The sequence below is a fragment of the Phalacrocorax aristotelis genome, chromosome 10, assembly GCF_949628215.1.
Source record: "Phalacrocorax aristotelis chromosome 10, bGulAri2.1, whole genome shotgun sequence".
Taxonomy (NCBI): Eukaryota; Metazoa; Chordata; class Aves; order Suliformes; family Phalacrocoracidae; genus Phalacrocorax; species Phalacrocorax aristotelis.
Window position 1 is genome coordinate 20,719,984 of NC_134285.1, and position 18,915 is coordinate 20,738,898.

Consider the following 18,915-nt stretch of genomic DNA (forward strand, 5'->3'; position numbering starts at 1 on the left):
GGGATGGTCTGAATTAAAAACTGGAGGGAATCATGTAACTGTGTTTCAGAAGGGTTCTTCTTAAATCATGTAGTAAACTCTTTCGTCCTGTTCAGATGGGAAAGAAAATGAAGTGGTTTTCACATATGATACGAAGACCTCTGCACTGATACTGGAAAACTTAGCCCTGAGTATTGATTCTGACTGGGAGATTTGCATCAACTGAAAGGAGACGCAACTTCTTCAGAGAATTCATTGAGAAGTTGAGGGGAAATAAGTTGGGAGAACGTAAAATGATCATTTGAATCAAATCAAATCAAGGAACATATTTCCCACCCACACCCCCAGACTGACATTTCCTACAGTTTTTCTTTTAAAGCACTAACTTAAACTTGGATAGCAAAAGTAATAGCACTAGGATTGTGTCTTTGAGAGAAAAAAGCTAAATACTATCTGCTCCAGGCTAGCTTCAGTTAGGCATTGAGATTGAGTTCTGCCTTCACTTGCACCAAAAAAAATAAAATTGATGGGATGAGACTGTGGCTTGTTGGCTTGTTCCATACAAGTATTTGGAAATCCCACTATTCAGAGACTGGAGAACTTGAGAAGAGCAGGTCTGGGCCAGTTCAACAAGCAGCATCAGTAGATATACCAGACACAAAGGTTATCGTCGGAGTTCTGCCTCCAAGCTGCCTTCTGAAAACAAACGCAGAACGAGCCACCCAGTGTGATTACAGGCACTTCCCCTTTCCATTCCTTATGACAATGCATAATTATGCAGCCTGTACAGGAAAGTAAACAACAGGCTACCCAAATGGTTCGGTTGCTGAAGGTAAGGTTTGAGTGGTTTGTGCCAGCTGGTTGTGTGATAGTAAAAGACAGTAATGTGGGAGTGCAGAAGTCTCTCCAATACCTGGCTTTGAAACTGGTACTTGGATTTTGAAAAGGACAGGTGTACGTAAGTGCAGTACTGGCTTAGGGTAGCAGCTAGACATTTAACATGTTATTGTTCCCCTCTCTCTGCAAGTACTACTCAAAAAAAAGTCTTTTGTTAGGAAAGAATTGGCATTTTTGGATGATTGAATGTCTTTGGTTAAAGCCAACCCAGCGAAGCAGCTCTGCTTATGGAGAGAGCTCTACTTCTCCACATCTTCCAACTCTTGTCAAGGTTTGGCTTCCTTTACATGTATTTTAGTAATTTCTTGGTCAGTTTTTAGTATCTGGCTGCATTTGAGCTTGGTATTTATGAAGCAAATTTTTAACTTTGATGAGATTAATTCTGCATTTAGCCGTCCCACTTCATGGTTATTCCCCCATTCTCTTACAATTCACCCTAATATTCCCTTGCCTCCTTTTCCCACCATCTCTGCAAACAGAACTGGTGTGTCCTGATGCTTTCTTCCCTTTCAAAACTATGAGACATCCCAAGTACCACACCCCCCTACCTACATCCTGCTTATTCCCAACTGCCCTTTCCATACCAGGCATCTCTTTTTGCAGGCTACCGTTGCTCCACAGCTCAAGTTATTTGCCCTTTCCATTTGCTACACTTGTCAACTATATTATTTTAAAACCAGTTCTGCTTTGAGTCAAATCTGAACACACCATTGGTTGGGTTTTGTGGATACAAAAGTGCAAAATTTACTTAATTTCTTTTAGCAAGATAAGGAAGTATTTTCTAAACACACCAATAAATTAACTCCTAGGAAACAGAGAAGGATGGTCACCATTTTTGCCAACGAAAGGTAACATAACAGTCCATTTGTACGTCATTCTCTACTCTTCTTACTAAGTCCTCCCTGTGCTTGGTCAGTCATTCCCACCTGCTGCTGTTTGTCCTCTAGGGCAAAATTCTGGGAATAGCAAGTGTGAGAGCAAACTGTGACTACTCTGCTCTTGACTAGCAAGCACAGTTGGTTCGCCACCAGACCTGTAGGTTCCTTCTTTTTTGTTCTGTAGAGCTGTTTGTCAGCCCCTTCTAGCAGATCATGTGAGCCTCCACTGCAGGATCTGGCAGCCTAAATACTGCTGTGCTTAATGCAGATGAGCTAATGCAGGTAGAACAGTAGCAAATAGATTTTTTACATCTGTAAGAAGAGAGGCAGACCCTATTTTTGAGACAGACCCTATTTTTCTATCAGCTTCTAGCTTTAATTGATGATTGCTTCTTATGCTTAAGCAAAGCAGTGCTTCTGACAGGATATAATTATTGTCTGGGGTATTTTAATGAAATGTTCTAACTGCTATTTCTGAAGTTGGAAAGTAAGTGGAAATAAAGTAACAATGAAGCAAGTTACATGCCTTATTTCTTCCAACCTTCTTTCTGTTATTGAGAGTCACTACTAAGTATTCTTCCAAGGGTATCTGGTTAAAGTGGGTTACTAGCTTTTATACGCTGGCCCTCGGTATGATATCTGAACTATACTAAAGTACTCATGGGTCACATTTTCAGTGGTATGAAGTGCCTAACTTCTATGGATTTTGATAGGAATTAGTTGCTGAAAATCTTAGCAGTTGTGTCTTAGATCTGAGGAAATCAATTTCAAAGAATATGATTTACATCGATATTTGTAGCAACTCACATACTTTTCCACATATTTATGCCATAAATGAAGAAATAAATTTATAATATATCTTTACAAAACAGGTAATTGAATTGAATTAGTAAGAACAACTGGAGATAAAACTTCATAAAAATTAAATTGAAAGATTATCATCCATGTCGTTCACTTTTGCTCTGTCTGAACAGGTCAGGTATTGCAGTACTTCTGCTTGCAAGAAATTGCGTTGCAAAAGGTGGTTTAATTCCTAATGGACAAAGGGTTTATTTTGCTGTTTGTAGCAGACAGCACATCCATTCTTCTCTACGGTAAACTGTGATTCTTGAAAGACACCATTTGTCTTTTACTAACAGCTGCTGTTTCTCACAAAAAAAGACCTACTTAGCAAAAACATCTGTCCAGTAAAAATAAGAAAAGAAGAAGCTCTTTTTTGAACAGGTATAACCACGAAATACTCCTGAACAACCATGAAGAGCAACATTGGATTAGAAGTGGGAAGTGCATGTCCACCTGCCCTCCCCTGTGCAGGCACTAGCTGAATGGTTAGCTGTAGCAGTAGGTCATACCCTGACATTTGCTGCCACCACCCCCCCACCAAGGAAAAAAAAACAAAAAACAAAACAAAACAAAACAAAACAAAACAAAAAAAAAAAAAAACCAAAAAACCCAAAACCACTGCTAATGCTTCACTTGACTTCCCCAGCAGCCCACAAGGAGTTTGCCAAATATCACACGTGTGCTACTGGCATTCTTGCCAAAACAGAACTCTGCATACGAGATGTAATAGATGAATTTTTGGATTAGGCAAGAAGGGACAACATGAAAGAAAGAACAAAGTGAGCATTTTTGCTGAGACTCTGCAGTGAAAGGCCTTTGCATTGCTCTTGAAATATCCTGGAAAGAGTGACCTGCAGTCCTTTTATCTAAATGTAATGAGGAAGTCATCAATTCTGCATGCGGACAACCCACCCTGAAGCAATTTCATTCCTGTTTCCACAACCACTTGAATCTGTCCTTTCTGATTGCCCTGTTGGTGCAAGAATGCTTGTATTCATGATAAAAAGAAAAGGATTTAGGGCACCATTAGAAGATGGCAGATGAATACTCCTAGAGGTTAGTGAAGCTTGCCAACTATATTTCCTTCTTTAAAAGTTCCCCTCGTGGAGTTTTTTTAATGAGCCGTAGAGATCATCCATTATGCTGTTGATTTGAAATGTGTAAACCAAGCAAATGGCTGAGAAAGAAAAAACAATCAGTGCTTTGGAAAACACCGTAGTACTAGGGCAGAAGGTCAGCAATGTGTACATGAGCCAGAGTCCAGAGGCTAGTGTCATTAGGCAAAAATAGCACTAATGGTATCATGTGATTTAAGACTTCCCAGTCACAGAAAAATCAAGGCATTAGGGGGCTTTTCTTGACACATACACAATGTCACCTTTTAAAGAACTGCGTTACAGAGAAGAGCAACATGTTTAGATTTTGTTTCATGGAGACTGTGAGTTTCTCCCTTATCCCACTGTTGTGTGATGAAATAAATGTGCAAAGTCAGACACCTCCTCTAAGATTGGTATATCCTAACACACACAGAATGGATCAGCTTCCACACTGGGGCCCTTATAAACCTTCTTGCTGCTATATGAAAAGGTGCCTTTTACATGGGAGGTAGCTAGCACCAGGTGAATCAGTGCTGGCGAGTTGCTTTCTAGAGGAGCCAAGCCCAGCTGGCAGGTATTGACCTGACTTCAGAAGCAGCAAATAATTACCTTTTTCACCATTAGGAGCATGTCTTCAGATAATCCTCTTTACTAGTAAAATATCTGTAGTAAAAATCCTCTCTACTAGTAAAATCCTCTCTACTAGTAAAAATCTCAGTGGCACAGGCTGCCCAGAGAGGCTGTGGAGTCTCCTCTGGAGACATTCAAAACCCACCTGGACGTGTTCCTGTGCCCCCTGCTCTGGGTGTCCCTGCTCAAGCAGGGGGGTTGGACAAGATGATCTCCAGAGGTCCCTTCCAACCCCTGCCATTCTGTGATTCTGTATATCTTTTCTGCAGCAAAGGGTAGAAACAACAACTCCAGTAAAACAGTTCCTTCAGTCGTGTCAAGACTAGTTTATTGGGTGGCAGTACCTTGTAAGTATATTCCCAAACCCACATGAGTTTACCTTCCAGTTTCACTGTTCTCTCTACTTAAGGAAAAGATGAGCTGCTTGCACCAGGAGTCAGCCTGCACGCGGAGCCTGCCCCAGGAGCATGCCTGGCCTCGGCACGAGCTGCACAGACTGGCACCATCCATCTCACTAACCCCTCCCTCTCACTTGCTCTCACTCTTTGCCTGTAGTTATTTTTAGATTTCACGGGTTAAAGCTTGTCCCTTCTGGACCCTGATACATACAGGGCCGGCGCACACACATGCTGTAGATACTACAACTCAGGCACAGGAATTAGCCAACAGATTATCTTGTTCCACATCAGGGAATAAATTCTGCTTTCTTATGACAAAATACTGCCCTTTGAGAGGATGCGCAACACGCTCAACCACATGGAATTTTGCTTCATGCAAATTTGACTACGAGACTTTCAACGGATAGAAAAAGCGGTTTACACAGCAACTTCCTCTTTTCTTGAATTTCCTTCCAGTTTGCGAGATCTTGCTTTCTTTCAACATTTGCTTTAAGCCTTATTTCCATGCCGTCCGCCATAAATGCAGCGGTGGCTCAGCAGACAGCTGCTGGGTCAGTTCCCAGCACTACTATCAGCACTACGACTGAAGGTGCAGGTGGAAGCACAGGGGGGATTTATTCTGCCATTATAAGTCGCAACCAGCCCATTATCAGAGTAAAGGAGAAGACCTATGAAGACCTTCACAAGAAGTGCCTGGAGAAAAACATCCTCTATGAAGATCCTGACTTCCCACCGAATGAGTCCTCCCTCTTCTATAGCCAGAAAATCCCAATCAAGTTTGAATGGAAAAGACCGCATGTAAGTAACATGCTTGCTGAGTGCCTTTTACTATCTGTGAAAAAGCCCTGAGCTTATATTTTTGCAGAAAGTGTGTGTCAAGTGAGACGGGAGAATAAGCAGGAAGTATATTTCCTTAGAGCTCTCCTGGAAGATAACTAGTTAGGGCTGTGGAAGCTCAGAAGAGTGTGTATATAATAACTAAAATACAATAAACCAAAATGGAACAAAAAAAAAGAGGTGGAATGTAATATGTAGAAAAAGAAATATAGAATTTAATTTTCTTCTTGCATGATTTGCTAGGGATTTTCTTGTCTGAAACTACCAAAAAAAAATTCTCATTCTACACGTTATTTGGTTTGCTGAGACTTTATTTTTAAACACTACTTCATTTCACTTACAACTTTACTTAATATTCCGCTGGTTGCCTAATCTGAAAATAAAAGGACAGCTTACGGCCTGAAACATGCTTTTATTCAGTTGTTTGTTCCCAACATTGCTTAGCCAACTTGCAGAGGTTGTTAGCATATTACCCACTTACCATGAATGTGGGTGTTGTGGTCACTATGAGGACCCACTCCTGGCTGCTAATTCCATTTATTTTTCCTGTCTTGTGGGCATTCCCCAGCCAGCCTTCCTCTCCTTTCCCACCCAGAGTCTCTCTCGCAGGTAGAGGACTAATTCCTGAATTCCCAATTGATTCCCTGTCCTACCGCAGGAGTTACCCTCCTTCCCTGTCCTTCCTGCTGGGTGGCTGCTCCCCTCCGGTGAGAGAGCCCCTGGGTTGGTGCTTCATCCCGTCTGGCAGCGAGGACATGGTTCTGAGGAGCTTCCCCAGCCCCCTCTATCTGGCAGGTTTTGGCCACCTCTTCTAGATTTGCCGTACTTCCCCAACATCCAGTTCTGTACTGGAATGGCAAAGTCAGTGGTGATCGACAAAACTAACCACAGGATCGTAACTAAATAGCAAAAGACCAGGAGCTCTTGTGGGTAGCTGCTACAAATGCAGAGGAAGGCAACAACAAGCTGGGGACCGTGTAAGACTCAAAATACAACCTGAACATCAAAACCAAAGCTCGCTCTGTTCTTTTGACACGAGTGTTCAGGCACCTGATGTATCTGTGGTGCCAGATATCGGTAGAGCAGAGGCAGGAGATCCAGAGAGCTGCAGTCTGCACCTGCTGAGTACAGGCATGCTGTAGGATCGTGGAGCCAGCCAGTCCTGACCCCAATAGAGACGGCCTGATTTGTGGAGATGACTGTGCTTTCTGTTGCAAATGTGTTTGCTTTAAAACAAACCTTGTCATTCAGGTCATTGCTGTACCTGGTAGGTCCCCAAAGAAGAGAGACACACATATAACGCTTTCTCCTTTTATAAAAGGAGTCCCCTACCTTGTCATCCCTACCACAACTGCAGTGAGGCTTCTCTTGGGCACTGGTGCAGAAGACCTGCATCTATTGGTGCTGATCTCAGATTGACCCAGGACTTTGCTTCACTGGACTTTCAAACTAATTTATATAGCAGTGATAGGAGGACTTATTGCTACTTGTGTGTGTAATATTATCGGACAATAGACACGTTGACAGAGCATTGTAAAGTCCAGTGAATATGAAGTAGTAATACTAGGCTAAAGAGTATTTTGTTAAGAGATTAAAGCAATTATTGAAGCACCAAATGAAAAGATCTGACTGCACAGGCCATGTTTGGTAAGCCTGTGAAGATATGGGCAACTCCTATTCTTATTGAATTGCAATGGTATTTTTTTGCCAAAGTAAGTGACTAGCTTATGAACGATAGTCTTATAAGGTGGTAATTTTTAATCACTTTGAAATTCAGGTCAAACTTGAATTGAATCAAACTTGATAATGTATTCTAAAAGAAAACAAAATACCAGACAGTTCAGAAGTCCTGAAAGAATATCTTAACAGTGGCTTCACTCTAGATCCTTTCCCTGATTTCTGTAGCACATTGTATATGCCACATACTCCCAGAAACAGCAAATAAACAAGAGATCAATGTGCACTAAGTTCTCATTTAAAACAGAAAGCTGGGAAATAGGCAACCTGTTCCTGACTGCCTCTGGCTTTCTGAATCACCTTAGTCATGCCACCTAACCAATTTGTATCCAAGCTCACCACCACCACACGAGATCAGCGCACAAGAATATAATATACATGATTAAAGCTGGCCTTAAATGAGCATCATTTCCTATGACATGAATCCATGTGGGATTTCTGAGTGCAAGTTTTTCCAGAAGCTCCAAGTATTGTTTGAGGAATCACAAAGTTAATCTAAAAGGCACGTGTTTGCCAGTTACCAACGCTACAACAAAGCACTGATGACAGTGCCATTCCTCAGCTGAGTAGTGCTTCTTCGCTGTAGCTGTCAGCATACTGTGCGGACACATGGAAAGGCTCTGAGTCTGCTTTTGCACCTGGGCTTTATGTGGACCCCAACAACAAGTCAGCCACATGGATGATGCTCCCCTGATCCCCGGCTCTGAGCTGAGGTACCCGCTGAGCCTGGCATGGGCAACTCCCCCTCCCATGAGTGAGCTGTGGGAACATGGGCTCTCTCCACCTCCCCTGGTAATGGCCATGCTTGGACTTGACCTTTTCCTCAGGGCTCCTGCAATTCATTAGTGAGGCGGTGAGAGGTGCCCAGCATCCCAGCCCCAGAGCTACCTCTTGCTTTCTTGTGTGAGGCCCTACCGGCTCTTCGTTTTGCAGTTGGTGCTACCCGGAGGTCAGGTCCTCCTCCACCACCTCTCGAAACAATCAGCTTCTGCTGCTGCAAGGGCAGCAAGGACATGAAGACTGGTCTTGTGCCTTACCGTCAGAAGGACGGCTGCCATGCAGGGCAGCTGTAAGCGTTGGCATGGGAAGCAGCGAGAAGGCCCCTGTAATTCTACCCCACTAGTGACTGCCATGCCACGACATGAATGTGCAGAGCAGACCTCTTAATACTCAGTTTGGGAAAAAGCCAAGTGACAGCCCTGAAAGTTTCCCTGAGTGAAGACTGCAGGATCCATCCAGTGTTTCTGTTCAAAGTATGCATGAGCATGGTTTAGGTATGTAGAGGAAAAATAAAATCCCCCTCAGTTAATGCATAATATTAAATAATTTGCTTACTCATGGAAGGTAAAAGAAACCCAAGGAGCCATTCTCACCTGCACCAGGTTATACCCAGCTCAGTGATGGGCTGTGCTCCGCTTTCTTAATGGCCTCAGCCTTCCACACCCATGCTGCCTGTGGGACCTTCTCTCAGCTGAGAGCAGGGACAAGGTCACTGATCTTTGAGAGTTGAGAAGAAGTCTGTATTATAACACAATGCAGAGTATCAAGAGGTCCTGCTGCAGTCCTGTTTGGATCTAATGATATTAGGACATTAATAGGAAGGCTCTGCGGTGACACTGTGCTTTCAAATGCACCGTTGTCATTCTCCTTGCTCACAGCATCAACTGCCAGATTTGATGACTTCCCTATGGTGATCCCCTCCACAGCCAAGATGATCAGCAGGAAGATTTTTCTTTTCATAATGAATCCAAATAAAATCAAGTCAGCATACTAGTGGATTTTACTTAGAAAGAAAATGAATCAGTCAGGTCACCTGCCGCACAGGTGTGAAGCTGTTTGAATTTAGCAGTCACAAAATGTGTAGGCAGCACCACAAAGTAAAGACGGCATTTAGTGCCACCAAGGCAGGCCTTTCAGTTGAGGGTAATCCGACTCTGAAACTCTAAAACCAGCTCGGTGTATGACAACATCGAGCTCTGCCTTGAAGTCCGCAGCACAGCCGTTTAATAGCATGGTCGGGACCATGAGAGGCCAAGAGAGAAGCATGAGGCTATGAATTGTTTTAGGCAGGCCAAAGAAAACACTTCCTCTACTTGATAGGATCAGTTTAGGGAATTTACTTAGGATGTCATATTTTATTAACAGCAGGTCTTAAAGGAGTGAATGCCTTTTGCTGCAACAGTATAAGCTGACTGGAGGATTTTTCCTGACACAGAAGAAAAGCTCATGAAAATATAACAAAGGTCAAATGCCATTTTTAGTTGCATGCTGCGTTTGCATTTTCCAGTGCTCCCTTCCAACCGACTCCTAAGTACCCTCTGCGCAGAAAGCAGCGTGCACTACTCATGGGTTTCTCCTAGGATTCTCTGTCTCCCTTGCTGTAACTTTGACTCTTTGTAATGAAGTTACAGTCTGAACTGAATCAACCCAGTGAACACAAAGGTCCTTTGCATAGTACCAAGGCAGTCTGAGGCACTCGGGTCAGAGGAGACTCTTTCTAGATGAATCATTGCATCAATGAAGTGCAGCCTGTTGGGATTCTCTGTGATAACTTGACCTGAGAGATCAAGGGCAATGCCTTGCTCAGCCAGGAATGCTGGAAGGACAGACCTGCCACCTGCATCTTGAACACCAGGTCGTCTCGCTCTGCTGAGTATTTTTTATCAGCCTTGGAACACCTTGAAGCCTTTCCCTGTAACTTCAACTATACTCAGCACAACGAGCACAGGTGGGGATGGACTAGAGTTACATTAAAAGCATATCCACAGCATACTAAATGCATTTCTATCATAGCTAAATCAGTCCATATGACAATTTTATGATTCCTTTACCAACCATCCTCCAAAGCTAACAGGTCCAAGATGCAATAAATTACACTGAGGAACAATCATTGCTGTACATTTAATATCTGGAAACACTTAGGCACCATCTAACTGCCTTCATCTAAAACACAGCATGCTGGATTTCAGAACTTGTTACTTCAATAGGAGCAGGATCAAGCTAAAATACAGTAATAGAGGTTGAAAAAACGCAGTCCAAAAACCTGGCATTTCACAGCTAGTTTTCAAGAGAGCACCACAGCAATGTGAGGAAGAATACTTTCAACAAAGCACGTGGGTGGAGAAAAGCATGAAAGCATCTCAAACAGCTGCCTTGACAGAAGTGGACCCCAGGACAGCTGACTGAGGCCCAAAACAACAGAACAATCCCTCCATTCCCTCCCTTGAGGAGAATAAGGTGACTGCTGGGGGGAGCCAGACACTGGTCTCTCTATCTGACTATACGACTAATCCAAATATTTACATCAAAGCAACTCGGCCAGTTACTGTGAAGGAACAAAAAAGTGGGCTCAAGCCAAGTGAAACTACTAGACCTGAAACATGAGTATGGGAAAATCCAGGGCTACCCTGATGACACGGGAAAAAAGCTTTCTATCGCAGAGGTAGCATCAGCTGCCTGTAATGCCAGACAAGCAACTGTCAGTTGTTTCTTCTTTCTCCTTCCCACTCCAGCCCTGCCGTCAGATTGGGTTCTTGGACTATACTTTGCCTTCTTCCCCATTTGCAGTGGCTCAGGGAAGTGGCCCTCAGGTTGCAGTGTCTTTCTTTCTTTACCCTCACAAGAGATGGGTCCAAAAGTTAAGTGTCGTCTTTTTCTTCCCCACGCCAAGTATTTAAGTATGACAGATAGGATAAAGCAGGGACACTTTTTCTCTGTAGGACAGGTTGTACCTACTTCTTCCCTTGGCTTTCCTATACCCCATGGTTCTTTGCCCATACAGAAAAGGTTCTGTGTAACCCTGCAGTAGTCCCACCTCATTTGCTGGTAGTTCCCATATAGTCCTTCCCTCCCTATGGCAATTCCTTAATTATTTATGCCTGTACAGCATCTTGTGCCTATTCTGTACTAGTAAAAATACTGACAAACTCAATACATTGCCCAAAGTGCAGGACAAAAGAAGAGCTTCCTGTCCTCAGAGGCAGACGATGCCTGTGTACATTTCCGAATGCAGCATTGGCAATTAAATACTGCGACATGAGGAAAAGAATAAAATCACTTAACCAGCAGTTGATTATTCCTGAGAATTAAATATCTGATCCTGGACAAATTTTAAGGAGTATTACTGGGGTTCATTCCTCATGAAATGCATTCGTCAACCCTATTCATGCCCCAGCAGATTAGTTACTGCAAATTGGACACCTTAAACCTCCAGTCATTTTTAAAGAATTTAATCTGGTTCCCTGATGCTCCTTCCACCTACCTGCTTTCCTGCCTCCTCCAGTGTTTTTATTTTTTCATTATTGAGTAGAAAAATACTTTTCCCTATTCTTCTCGTTTTAATGTGTTTGAACCCCCATACAGCCTAGATATTAGACCCTGTAGATACATGGAGAAAACTCTGGCTGAATTCTGAAACATCCAGATTCCAAAACATTTTCATAGTGAAAATGTAGCTGAAAACTCTGCAAGAGAATCTGATATCCAGAAACTATCTTACAGGAAACAATTGTCCTAAAATAGCCTATATTCCTGTGGCAAACAGGCATCATAATGCATGCTTTTCCTGCTCATCCACCGGTTTATGTTTTACAGGAAATCTGTGAGAATCCACGGTTTATTATCGGTGGAGCCAACAGAACAGATATCTGCCAAGGAGAATTAGGTATGAAATTCTTACTTCAACTCTGCACTTTTTAAAGTCTGCATCACTCAATTTTCTTTTGCTTCCAAGGTGATATTTGAAATCCTCTGCCTCAGTGTGCCACTACACATCTACTGATTCCTTCTCTCTATAGCAAATTGTTGGTACCTGCCTCGTAGCAATCTAGGGAAGAATTTTAAGCGAAAGATGCTTTGCAGGGGGTTTTGCTTTTCACTAACTAATATCACGAGTGTGTTACAAAGCACCATTTGGCCTTTCTTTCAGGCTTTGAGGAGGGACAAAATTAGTTAAGACAAGAATAAGAGATAAAAAGGAGTTATTTGATCAAGAGAAAAATCTAATCAGCTACTGTTGTGGTTTTTTTCAGCTATTTAGTCCTGTTATTTCCATACAGGAGCTTCTGAAGGCCTCCAGCTAAGTGTGCCTTGTACTCAAGGACAACCCCGATATTGAAGACCCTAAGCTCAGAAGCTCAAAGATACTTTGACAAATAGAACCACTGCTTAGGTACAGGCGATGCCTCTACAACAGCCACCCATGCAGCACCTGCCTGCCCTGCTTTGTAAAGTCATTCCCCACTCAGCTTTCCTGTGTCTTTCACGGTTTTATAACTTCTCCTGCGATCTTTTTCCTAAGATAATACATCCTGATGTGTGCTAATCATTTCATTCAAGTGTTGTTTGCTGCTTCTGACTCATCATGTTCCCAGTACTTTTTTTTTTTAATTTATTTAAAGCTTGCTTTCTTTTTGAGCTGACCAGAACTTCACGGTTGCCAAGGTGTAGGCACAAATGAATTTACACACATAATATGTTGTCTCTTTTGCCTTCCATTCCTTCCCCAATTACACAGAGCATTGTTTACCTTTTTGACTTCTGCTGAATGTTGTAGAGTTTAGAAAACTCCTGTTCACAGCTGACCCCACATCATTCCTAAGGGGAAATAGGTGACTTAGAATGTACTGCTCTTCATATAGAACTGGCTTTTCAAAATATATACCTATATGCATGTCTATATGTTTTATCACTCCACCTGTTTCATAAATTTCTTTTACAAATCTCTGCAATCAGATTTAGTTTTCACTACCTTGTATAACTCTCTCACCCCCCTAATTCACACTGCTTAGGCATACTTACCCTATAACCTCGCTTACAGTAGCAGCTAGGCGGGTTTAATTAAGGGTTGAGGCATCCTTTGCTGAATACAGAAGTACTATGGGAGCAAATGACTTTCCCAGAGCTCCCACAGAGGCAGCAAACTTGTGCAAGAGTCTGAAGGAGGAACTGAAAAGCGCTAAAGGGGACAGTGTTTACAACAGCACGGACACAGATTCGAAGAGAGGAAAATGTGTCAGAGCAATGAAGCAGGGAAGAGGCCCCACAGAATGATGATTGGGACAGTAGGTTATCTTGAGAGCAGAAAATGGAAATGAGAGACTGAACCTCAGCTGTACAGAGCTCCACCTGGGAGAGGGTTATCTCTCAGCTGGTCTCTGTCCTAAGCTTGGAAGGAGAACTAAGGTGGGAAGTCAGATAGGCATTCACATGGGACAGGGAAATCTTAACACAGCTCATCAGATTTTAGGCTTTTTCTAAATTACAGGGAACACTGCCTATTTAACAGGCATGTACCTAGCCATGAATGATGCCAATGGGTATTTCCAGAGCACAAATAAAGTGCTAAACTACTGCAGAACACATGGAGAAGAGCCCTCTCCTGAAAGGCGATGGCATGCTCTGCCGAGAATTAATATGTCACTTTGCAGTATCTCAGGTTTCCCCTTTGATTCTAGCTGCTCTGTTCCTTCATTTTGTCTGCCACTTCTGCTTGTTTACAGGTGACTGCTGGTTCCTGGCTGCCATTGCTTGCCTGACACTGAATAAAAAACTACTCTGCAGAGTCATACCTCATGACCAGTCCTTTATACAAAACTATGCTGGCATCTTTCACTTCCAGGTGAGTTCCTTCATCCAGCAGGAAGCACACGTAACTGTATTTACCTGCCAGAGAGTTCCACTCTTGGGCGTGCTCTTCCCTCTCACTTCTCCACCCTTCGGAAGCATGAGCAACAGCCAGGAAGGCAGAGCGACTGGATTGCCTCACCCTAAACTCTTCCAACAGGGCAGCCATAGAAGGGCCAGCCTATCCAGGCAATTAGGGAGCATTAACCCACCAAGGAAGCATTTGTGGATCTCTGTGTCCTGCGCATAAGGGATAGCAACAGGTGCCCAGTCCTGCCTCGCTGCTCGGATGCAGTGCTACAGCCAGCACAGCCAGGCTGGCAGTTGGCAAGAGCATCTATTTTTAGGTTAACAAGCAGCTGGTCTGTCAAAAAACCCCCAAAAGTTGTTGAAGAACCACTTATTCAGAGAAGGTTGACTGCTTTCTGTATTTCCCTTGGGTCTCCTAAGGGACCTCTCACTGTCCCTCATGCGTCACCAGGGGGAATTCAGTCCAGCTGCCTCCCTCCCAAAAGCCATCACTTTTTGGCATATTATGAAGTTGGCATATTAACGTCCACATTTCTCCTCTCTCGGTCTGGGTTTTCAGCTTTTCAGCCAGGCTCTCCCTCCCTGTACCAAGTCAACCTAGAGGTTTTTTCTCTGTTTGCCTTTATTCAGTTCTGGCGCTATGGAGACTGGGTGGACGTTGTCATTGATGACTGCTTACCCACGTACAACAACCAGCTGGTGTTTACCAAGTCCTCCCAGCGCAACGAGTTCTGGAGCGCCCTCCTGGAAAAAGCCTATGCAAAGTAAAACAACCTGCCAGACCGTTCCGGGCTACCCGCCGAGGCTTTGGCTGGGGACATGGTTAAACCACTGCATACAGGACCTATGATGAGCATGTAGAGAGGCTACGCACATACCAGTGCCTTTTCCCATAGATTCTCATGCGTCAGAATTGGGGATGGGGTAAAACATATTTTCTAGGGGTGTTTGTTGCCCAATCAGAGGTCTAAATTTGAGTCTCAACATCTTTTTTCTTTTTTTTTTTTTAATGTGTGCAGGTGGCATGTTTTAAAATTTTTAACTTGAGGGTTCCCAAACAGATGGTTTGTGGGGTTTTTTAGTATGTCTGTTTACACATCTTTATTTAGATACACACACAGACAAGATAAATATGTATTATGTATAAAAAATATATAGGTAGGTATCTGTATATGTGTAAAAGAGAATCTTATTTTTCCTTTCTCTTTCCAAGACTCCATGGGTCATATGAAGCTTTGAAAGGAGGCAACACCACCGAAGCCATGGAGGACTTCACCGGAGGAGTCACAGAATTTTATGAGATAAAGGATGCCCCTAAAGATATCTATAAAATCATGAAACATGCCATTGACAGAGGATCCCTCATGGCCAGCTCCATTGATGTGAGTCTATGTGAACTTTGCAGATAAGCCATAAGAAATAGCAGAGGAGAGGGACCTCTCCATGAGTAATCAAATATATGCCACCTTTTGGAACTGCTTTGTCTAGTCCACAGAGCAAACATCCATTTCTAGGAGATGGAGTAATCTCCACTAGACACCACACATTAGCAAACAGCAAGAGCCAAAAGGGAAATGAACAGAAGCAGAACATGGAGGCAGGGAGGAGGGGTGCAATCAGCAAAACCAGCACCCCCACCCTCAGTGCCCTCACCCAGTAAAATGAGGTTAGTCGGGGGGGTGCCGCAACTCCATTAAGACACCAATTTTCATGTCAAAGATGCTAAGTGTGCAAATGCTTGGGAAATCAACCCTTCAACTGCCAACACAGTCTTAAATTGTCTTCATTTACTGAGGTTAATTTAAAAGTGGAAGTAAGAAAACTATCTTCAATAACCATTATGGAGTATGAAGTTGCAGTGAAGGCAGAACAACCAGTGCTGTCAACCACTGTAGATAAGTATGGACCATCTAGCATGCAGTGAGAGAGAAGTTCCATCTAGTATGTAGTGAGAGAGACGATATCTAGGCTTTCTTTTACTACTCATCTTTTTTGTATCATTTCTCTTCTCTCTCCCTGACTCTTCTTTCTGCATGTTATTTTTCTCCCATTCTCTGTGCCAGGATAACCTAGGCTTTTCCTATGGATCAGCTCCTCGGAGTGACATTGGGAAACTGATTGCTAAAATGGTGAAGAATCTAGAAAACGCGCAGATGACTCACCCCGCTGTAGACTACCAGGGGACAGATGAAAGGCCGGCCTGGGTTCGTATGTTTCCAGAACAGGTTGACTTCACAGTGCTTTTATTTATAGATGGAACAGTTAGAGAAACATATAATCCATGCTTTTAAATCCTTATTTGGCTTCACTGAGTTATCCCAACACTAAAGACCTGTTCTTATGGATGCTATTTGACCTATGCATTAAAGGATTTCAGTCCTTTCAAACACAGTGACTGATACTAGAGGGCTTTGCTGATACTGAGGCAAAGGGCTGTTGGCTTGTGGCAAAAGCTTACAATTTCCAGAGTTTACCTGTACAGTAGAAGTGGAGAGCAAAATCACACCAAATATGTGGCACATCAGTTATTGTATTTGGGAACTGGACATGATTAATGGATTTTATAAAGTCCTTTGCTTCTGAAGGATGGAGAGAGCGAGAAAATTAAAATACTTGAATGGAACAAGATCCCTGAGTGTGGAGGGGCTGTAAAAGAAAGAAAATGCAAGCTCACAGCCCTCACTCCAGGCACAAAAGCTCTTGGTAAACTTACTTTGAGACAGAGAGTGCTATGGAGCTTTGCCACCGGTGGACGACTGCTCTCAGGAGGCTCCTTTTAGATTACTGCCTTTAAGATCCTCATTTAAAACATGTAACAAGGAAAATGAAAAACGTGTCGAGTTTTACATGTATGATAAAATGCAAAGTAACTCTAGCATACCTAGGTACCTAGCAAAATAGAGAGAGGGATGTTAAAATCATTAATGGAAAATCCCATATTGGGAAACTTAAAAGCTTCCAAATCTGTAGAGGGACATGTTGCTTTCTTCTTCTCTCTGACAGGCAGCTGTCATACCTTGCCCTTTAGGAAACTGCATTTCCATGACAATGAAATTATCTCTCTCACTTTACAGAGAAGAAAAAACCCAACACCCACCCCAATTACATAATCTAAAACTTTTGGTTGCACAAACTGTCTTCTGCATTTGCAGCGGAAATAGCTGATTTTTCCTCTTTTGACACTCATATTTAGTCTTCCTAAAAGACTGAAATGGTGTAATTCTTCAGGAAAGCCCAGTATGACTGTCTTGTTTTGCAAGCATGGCTGCCCAAATCACCCACGTTTTGGGGGAATTTCCTCCCCCGTGACTGTCTATTCAAAGAAGGTTAGAAAATTCTCTGTAGTTGCTAACCCCTGAGCCGTTTTGCTGTTGGTTATTACACACACTCCTGAGCCATTACCAGAAAAAGAAAAAAATCGTGACTCTTGACGGAAAGAGGCAGATGATAGTGCAGACTTCAGAAGCTCTTTAGAGAAGTGGCCCAGGGCACCAGCAGAAGCTAATATTCTTAAGCAGAAAAGACAGAAAGGGCTTCTGATAAGTAATGATGGTGACAACATGAGTAGAAATTAAGAAAAAAGGAAATAGAGATGAGGTTATAGGCATAAAAAGTATGGAAACAGGAGCAAGTTTAAAAAAGGAACAGGAGCAGAAGGGAAATAATGGAAAATAATTTTGACAGCCAGGAAACGCTTGGATGAGATCCTCCCTGTGCAAGCTGAGATTGTATCTGTGTGACCTTACTAATTCTCCATTTCCAGCCCTGCCTTTCCCAGGCCCTCTGATTTAGGCAGAGTTACTGGCAGGGCATTGCAGTCATCTCTCAGTGGCAGACGTAACGGAGGAGGGGAAGTTTTGCACATCGTCCACGTGTACGTAGCAGAGTCTTCCCTTCCCACCGTTCTCAGTGATTTCCCCTACAAATACAGTGGACTATGTGCACCTGCCGTCTTCCTCTCAATTCTTTATCTCCCAGATAAAGAGCATTCTGAGATTTGCAAATAAAAATCTATCAGACACACTAACAGTTGATTACAAAGACAGCAAGTGTATTTACACCTGAACAACATGTTGCTGAAGAAAGCATGCTCTTCCTGAATGTCTGTGGGAAAAAAATTCCATCCTGAGGATTTTAACGGTTATGGAATAAAATGTAAATATCCACAGGAAATTTATTTAAGAAAATAATATAAGTTAGTAGGAATGGTGTATTAAATAGGGTGTCATTGTGATAAGATTGCAGCCATGTTTAAAGATGAAAGTATTCCTCTGTTGATCTGCTCTGCTGTTTCCAGTTAACATGTAATAACCTTACTGAGCCATACAACATACTGTGGCAGAAAGCACTGAATAGTCCTGCTGATAGAAAATCTAATTATTTTGAATAAGCATGCTTTATACTAGCATGTTCTGAGTGCAAAAAGTAGTAACCTACAAAGGGAAAAAGTAGATCACAAAAATGTCCTTTCCAATTGATATTATTAACTTTTTGATTTTTTTAGTCCATGCTTCACTCCTTTCTAACCAGCAACATTATTTCTGAGGGCACTAAACTTGGCCACCTTGCAAATGCAAAGAAGAGAAGGCAAAAACCCTATCACCTGAACGGTGTCATCCTCCTTCCAAAAGCCCTGGGTGGCAATACCTGCCTTAGAGCAGCTGAGCTTTGCGTGACTCGTACAAGTTTTTGTCTTGTGTCTAACAGACCATAGTGCCAATGCAGTATGAAACCCGGATGTCTTGCGGGCTCGTCAAAGGTCACGCCTACTCTGTCACGGCCGTGGAAGAGGTAGGTACAGTCCCTTTCCTCCAGCTGTGGGGAGTTGCGTTCTACACGGGCCTAGAATCATGCATGTCAGCAAAGCTATGATTGGGGGCGGGGGGAGTCAAAATAAATTATGAGCTAAGGAGACAAAATTTATATTTAAATAAATGAAAGCCTTCTGGAGAAATAGACCTGTCC

General features: G+C 42.8%; 2 protein-coding genes across 5 annotated transcripts in view; both read left to right on the forward strand.

The window, feature by feature from the left end:
* Positions 1-2,275, forward strand: part of GANC (glucosidase alpha, neutral C) — a 29,778-nt gene extending 27,503 nt beyond the window's left edge. Inside the window, exon 24 of the mRNA XM_075105657.1 lies at positions 96-2,275. Coding sequence (XP_074961758.1) covers positions 96-205 — 110 coding nt within the window. The 3' untranslated portion in view covers positions 206-2,275. The remainder of the gene's footprint in view (positions 1-95) is intronic.
* The window catches only part of CAPN3 (calpain 3), a 37,943-nt gene that overhangs the window by 891 nt on the left and 18,137 nt on the right, over positions 1-18,915 (forward strand). For all 4 annotated transcript variants that reach the window (XM_075105658.1, XM_075105660.1, XM_075105659.1 and 1 more), the window contains exons 2-8: positions 5,179-5,520; positions 11,890-11,959; positions 13,797-13,915; positions 14,581-14,714; positions 15,164-15,332; positions 16,014-16,154; positions 18,658-18,741. In XM_075105658.1, coding sequence (XP_074961759.1) covers positions 5,227-5,520; positions 11,890-11,959; positions 13,797-13,915; positions 14,581-14,714; positions 15,164-15,332; positions 16,014-16,154; positions 18,658-18,741 — 1,011 coding nt within the window. In that variant the 5' untranslated portion in view covers positions 5,179-5,226. The remainder of the gene's footprint in view (positions 1-5,178; positions 5,521-11,889; positions 11,960-13,796; positions 13,916-14,580; positions 14,715-15,163; positions 15,333-16,013; positions 16,155-18,657; positions 18,742-18,915) is intronic.